This window comes from Colobus angolensis, unplaced genomic scaffold, assembly GCF_000951035.1.
Source record: "Colobus angolensis palliatus isolate OR3802 unplaced genomic scaffold, Cang.pa_1.0 Scaffold135, whole genome shotgun sequence".
NCBI lineage: Eukaryota > Metazoa > Chordata > Mammalia > Primates > Cercopithecidae > Colobus > Colobus angolensis.
Window position 1 is genome coordinate 2,034,004 of NW_012114433.1, and position 6,435 is coordinate 2,040,438.

General features: G+C 45.7%; 1 protein-coding gene across 5 annotated transcripts in view; it reads right to left on the minus strand.

The window, feature by feature from the left end:
• Window positions 1-3,306, minus strand: part of TXNL4A (thioredoxin-like 4A) — a 17,534-nt gene extending 14,228 nt beyond the window's left edge. The window contains exons 1-2 of one of the 5 annotated variants that reach the window (XM_011934371.1): window positions 2,951-3,306; window positions 1,312-1,460 (exon numbers count right to left, since the gene is read on the minus strand). In XM_011934371.1, coding sequence (XP_011789761.1) covers window positions 1,312-1,347 — 36 coding nt within the window. In that variant the 5' untranslated portion in view covers window positions 1,348-1,460; window positions 2,951-3,306. The remainder of the gene's footprint in view (window positions 1-1,311; window positions 1,461-2,950) is intronic. The other 4 variants (XM_011934372.1, XM_011934368.1, XM_011934370.1 and 1 more) reach the window with 4 other exon arrangements.
• Between the last annotated feature and the right edge of the window lie 3,129 nt (window positions 3,307-6,435).

Here is a 6,435-nt window from a genome sequence, read left to right on the forward strand (position 1 = left end):
CTCACTGTGTCACCCAGGCTGGCATGCAGTGGCGCGATCATAGCTTGTCACAGCCTTGAACTCCTGGACTCATACCCTTCCGTCTTGGCCTACCGAGTAGCTGAGACCACAGGCGCAGGCCACCATGCTCAGCTAATGTTTGCACTTTTTGTACAGACAAGGTTTCACCATGTTGCCCAGGCTGTTCTCAAACTCCTGGGCTCAAGGGAACCACCCACCTCGGCCTTCCAAAGTGCTGGGACCACAGGCGTGAGACACAGTGTCCAGCTGAAAACTTTCTTTATTCTTATCACTTTATCAAATGAATTGCCCCACACTTATTAGCAAACTCTAGGCACCTGTGAAATATTTAAGTGTCGCTCTGTTTCCAGACTAACTTTATTCCTGAAGTTTACAGCTTAACTCTAACCCAGCATGAGGTTAAGTGGGCCCTGTGGAAGCAGCAGATCAATACAACACATCTAGGAAAAATCATATCAAGTCCAGCCCGAACATTTGCAACTGTTACTCACTTTAAAACAGCTGGGATATCCAGACAGGACTCATAACAAGATAGGGAAGATTCTCCATTATCTGCCATTTCTGCACAGGGAAATTTTTAAATAGTTATATTGTTCTTTATACTAAAACCTTACATTTCAAAAATTTCTGTTGAGCTTCCCCAAAAAGGGCTTCCAGAATTAGAAAGTCATATTTTGCCCATATACTAAGAAGAAAATGAAACATGAATAGTCTTTTAATGCATTTCAGGTTTACACTTATTTTTGGAGACAGGGTCTCACTCCTGTTGCCCAGGCTGGAGTTCAGTGGTATAATCATGGCTCACTGCAGCCTTGACTTCCCGGGCTCAGGCGATTCTCCCACCTCAGCCTCCCAAGTAGCTGGGACTACAGGCATGTGCCACCACGTCTGGCATTTGTACTTTTAGTAGAGAAGGGGTTTCACCATATTGTCCAGGCTGGTCTCGAATTCCCGGGCTCAAGTGATCTGCCTACACTAGCCTCCCAACTAAAGTGCTGGGATTACAGACATGAACCACCGTCCCTGGCCTACGTTTGCACTTTTAATAATTATACTATAATATCTGCATTAAAAGTTTATTAATAAAGCAATCCGAATTTTTGGACAAAAGCAAAAATCAAACTATTTTAAAAGACCAAAAAAAAAAAATACCCCAAAGTGAGCCCATTTCAACTGTCCTTAAGTGTGTGTCCACTAGTGATATAGTGATTCATTCTGTAATAACAAAGAAATTGGACATAAAGGAATTGGGAAAAAAGAGCACATCTGGCAAAGACCCTAAACACTTACATTAACACATAAAATCTGTTTCCTAGCTAAGAGCATCTTGCTGAGCTCTGCCTGGATGTGATGAGACAAAGGCCCTCACATCGCCAGCCACCCTAGCCTCGAGCTGCCGGCAGCAGGATCTGAACACCAGCTGATGTTTATGCCACCACCTGCAAGGTAGAACAGTGAAAGATTCTAGAACTCGTAACTCAAAGTCAGTGATTTACAAGCAGTGATTTACTTATTGGGAAACTGCTCTTCGTCAGTTCTTCGATGGATTTCCAGTATCTGCCCTTGTCCACTACAAGCCAAGCAATGAAAAGCTGATGTGCTGGCACTGCCTCACTCATCATCTCTAACCCCTGGCTGGCAGAAGTCCCAGTGTGAGAGAACTGCTGCTCTCCTGATTCCCCGGGCAGCTCCTCAAGTCCTCAGTGTCCTGGTGCCCAAGAGGAAGAGGCTGGGAGATGGCTGGTAATAAAGCACTCCGCCTCTGTCCCTTACCCCCACGGAAGGGTTTCTGAGTGTGTGGTTCAAGGTCAGGTCACATCAGAATTCCCTGAGGGGCTTCTTTAAAAAGTCATTGTTGGACTTCACCCCATACCCATAGACTCAGAATCACAGACGCCTTTTAGTAAGCACTCCAAGAGACTCCTGTAGTAACTAAAATATAACAACAGTTCCTAACATCATGCCTCTCCTACTAAATAAGAAATAGCAAGAATTAACAAATGGCAGGCCAGATAGTCTTTCCTTCTCCTCAATATAAAATGTCTTTATATCTGTTACTCTTTACTCAAAGGAGTTATTTTAACCCAGCCTACTTTTTAGCATCTGTGAAAGAAAAGATAGCTTCAATGTTACTTTTAAAATGAATAACCGCTCAAATTACTTACGGAAAATTAATATGGCAAATATTTTATTAACACCCTAGTATTTGTGCCCTTTGCCCTATTGCTACAGCTGCAAAACCTAAATAAATGTCATCCTAAAATTGCTATGAGGAACCACAGAAAAAGAATGAAACCTGGTTATAAAACTGTCCTACAACTTTTATTGTCAGCAAGTGCCAAGACCACTCAATGTACTAATATTAGAAATTCAGAAAACTAGTTCTAACAAAGCATATTTCTATTTTCTCCTGATGTTTTCTGCATCTTAATCACTCTAAGCTATAAATCACATGACTTACAAAAAGCGTGGTGGAAGAAAACACCACCAATAGAAAAACAGGATTTCTTATGCTATTAACATGCAAGTTCTGCTTTACACATACAACAAACAAATACGGTACCAAAAAAAGGCATCCTTTTAAATTAAGGATCCGCGCTCTCAAAACCTGCAAGTGTATTTTGTTCACTGCACTGTAAGTTTGGGAAAAACGCCTTATCAACAGAAATAATGAATTCCTTTGAGGGGAGGGGGATCATAAACCCCTTAAAATGTGAACAACTACAGGAGCTCCCTGCAGAAGAAGGCGCGAAACGCCGGCACAGCCCCCGAGAGCGCTCGTCCGCAGCACGGGAAGGAGTCGCCTGGACGACGGCGCCGCGGCCCCTCCTCGGGGAACCGCTCGCGCCCCCAGGCGAGGCCGGCGGGGCAGAGGCGCGGGGCCGCTGCGGAAGCACAGCCAGCAGGGCGGGAGGGTCCGGCGCGCTACCTTCTCGGCGATGCTGTACAGGACCTCGTCCATCTTCATGCAGGTGGGGTCCCAGTCGTGGCCGAAGCGGATGACGACCACGCGGTCCTCCTCCGAGAGGATGGCCTGGTCCACCTGCCAGCCATTGTGCAGGTGCGGGAGCATGTACGACATGGCGACCCGCGCGCTCGCCGCCGCCCGAGGCCGGGAGCCAGGGAGGGCCCAGCGAGGTGGTGGGCTCAGCCGGCCCCTCACTCCTCGGCCCCCGCCGCCCCCGGGCCCACAGACGAAACCCGGTCCCACCCGCACCCGCAAGCTCCGCTGGGACTGCCGCCGGGCGGAACCTCTGGGCGCGCACGCACCGACGCCGTGGGTGCTGACGTCATGCGTACGGGCTGGCGCCGTGCGTGCTGACGTCATGCGCGTACAGGCGCCGCGCTAGCTTGTCGTTGGCCGCCAAGAGACTTGCAGAGCCCAAGACATGCCACTGTGAATCTGAAATAATCTCATGTATTTTCTTTTTTTTTGAGACGTTGTCTCGTTCTGTCGCCCAGGCTGGAGTGCAGTGGCGTGATCTCGGCCCACTGCAGCCTCCGCCTCCCGGGTTCAAGCGCTTCTGCCTCAGCCTCCCCGTAAGCTGGGACTACAGGCGCCAGCCCGGCTAGTGTTTTTTTATACTTAGTAGAGACGGGGTTTAACCATGTTAGGCTGGTTTCGAACTCCTGACCTCAAGTGATCCGCCCGCTTCAGCCTCCCAAAGCGCTGAAATTACTGGAGGAAGCCACCGCGCCCGGCCTGAAGCCAGTTTTATTCCATAGCTTCAGCATAACTTGCACCTCCAGGACTGATCAGGCTCCCCTGGCTTCACTCCCCAGTCAGAGCTCCCCAGACCCTTACTAATGCCTATGAACTTTCTCCAAGAGAAATAAGTTAATATTTCTCTTTTTAAAATAAAACCTCTAATCTCTGTTCTTCTGAGAGAGCACTTTGGGTTCATGTTAGAGACTCCCCCTGGTTTGCAAACTGACATTGACAGTAAAACTCTTGTCTACTATCCAGCCATCCTGGCGGTCCTTTGGATGACAAATTTACAACAAATCATGCCTGGGCGCGGTGGCTCAGGCCTGTAATCCCCGCACTTTGGGAAGCAGAGGCCGGTGGATCGCCTCTGCGATTGGGAGTTCAAGACCAGTCTGACCAACATGGTGAAACCCCGTCTCTACTAAAAATACAAAAAATCACCCGGGCGTGGTGCCGCGCGCCTATAATCCCAGCTACTCGGGAGGCTGAGGCAGGAGAATCGCTTGAACCCGGGGGATGGAGGTTGCAGTGAGCTGAGATCGCACCACTTCACTCCAGCCTGGGTGACAGAGTGAGACTCCATCTCAAAAACAATGACAACAAAAAATCACTGTGCAGATGCTGTGGTGTCTCAGATGGGCTGTGGCACGGTGAGAACTTCAGTCTGAGGAGCCTGCTGGCCTGGGGATTGAAATGGGTTCCACGTTTGGTTTCCTCTGGGACACGGCACCATAAGGTGCTTTGATAATATACACTCACAAGTGCAGCTCACTGCCAGATTAAACTTTTTACATAATACAGAATATTTCCCAATTATATACGAAATGCTTTCTTGTAATGAAACAAGAATTTCAGGTTGGTAGGATATTAGAGATCATCTAAATCTCTTTCATTTTATAATTAAGTAAAGCAGAGAGGCACAGAATATAAGCATAGTGGTTAACAGTGACGGTTTCAGTTACATAACGGTATGTTCAGGTTCATCTGTGCCTTGCCATGAGTTATCTCAATAAACTTCAGTTTCCTCATCCATGAGATGGGATGAAAAAACAAAATATCCTGTACTTCACTGGCAGACCATGCCAGAGAAATCTGAGCCCTTATTAAAGTCAGGCTATTGACTTCTAAAAAATTCCTTACCGTCATTTTGGAAGTCACTCATGTCAGATATAAACACAGTTGCTTAACACTTCACAAGCATTTTATTCACAGGAGAGTTGTTCCAAGCTAAGGCATAAGATGCAAATGTCCCCAAATAATTTATTGAAACTCATTTTTTATTGTTATTTATAACAAGATTTATCACCTTAATTTTTAAGGACAGTAAGTATCACCACTCTCCATCTCCAGATAAATCTTTTCTTCAATAAAAGTTTTTGTTGAGATCTAATCTATGTACTATAAAATTCACCAATTTAAGGTGAGGTGGTTTTTCAGTGTTGTGGCACCAATACCACAATCTAATTTTAGGAGAATGTTATTATCCCAAAAAGAAACCCTATATCCATAAACAGTCATTTCCCACTTCCATTCCCTCAGCCCCTGGCAACCACTAATCTGTTTTCTGCCTCTATAGATTTACCTATTCTAGACGTTTCATATAGATGGAAACACAAAACATGGAGTCATTTGTGACTGCTTTCATTTAACAATGTTCTCAAGGTCCATATTATAGCAGACATCAGCAGCTAGTTCTTTTTTATTGCTGATGAATATTTCATTAAATAAATAAAACAAAAAAATTAAAAACTATTCCATTATATGGATATACTACATTTTATCCATCAGTTGATTGACATTTGGGTTGTTTGCATTTTTTGACTATTATGAGTGATGCTGCTATGAACATTCATGTACAAGCTTTTGTGTGGCCTTCAGTTTTCATGTGGTAAGTGTTTAACATTTTTAAGTATTGCCAAATTGTTTTCCAAAGTGGCTACACCATTTTACATTCTCACCAGCAATGTATGAGGGTTTCAGTTTTTCCACATTCTTGCCCTTGTTATTTATGTACCTCGTGAACCCCGAAAATCTGAGACAGGTCTCAATTTAGAAATTTTATTTTTCCAAGGTTGAGGATGCACCCGTGACACTGCCCCAGGAGGTCCCGATAACATGCACCCGAGGTGGTCGGGGCACAGCTTCGTTTTATACATTTTAGGGGGACATGAGACATCAATCAATATATGTAAGAAGAACATTGGTTCAGTCTGGAAAGGTGGGACAACTTGAAGCAAGGGCAGGAAGACTCAAAGCGGGAAGGGGGCCTCCAGGTCACACACAGGTGAGAGATGAACAGTTGCATTCTGTGAGTTTCTGATTAGCCTTTCCAAAGGAGGCAGTCAGCTGTGCATCTGTCTCAGTGAGCAGAGGGATGACTTTGATGAGAATGGGAAGCAGGTTGAAGGGACCCCAGACACCTTCCTCTCACAGCCTTGTATTGTGGTCATCCTGGTAGGTATAAAATGATATTGTGGTTTTGATTTGCATTTTCCTAATGGTCAGTGATTGTTCCTCAGTGGCCAGGCCTATACAAATCTGCCCCAAAGAGGAAGCTGAGAGGCCAAAGAGGCTGGCAAATCTAGTTCTTTAGAGAGAAACATTTAATAGGGACTTATGAACAGAAGCCACATGTGTGTCTCTGGCAGTGGTGAGACAAGATGGTGGATTCCCAACCATCACCCCCAGGCCTAGGGCCCCCCCAG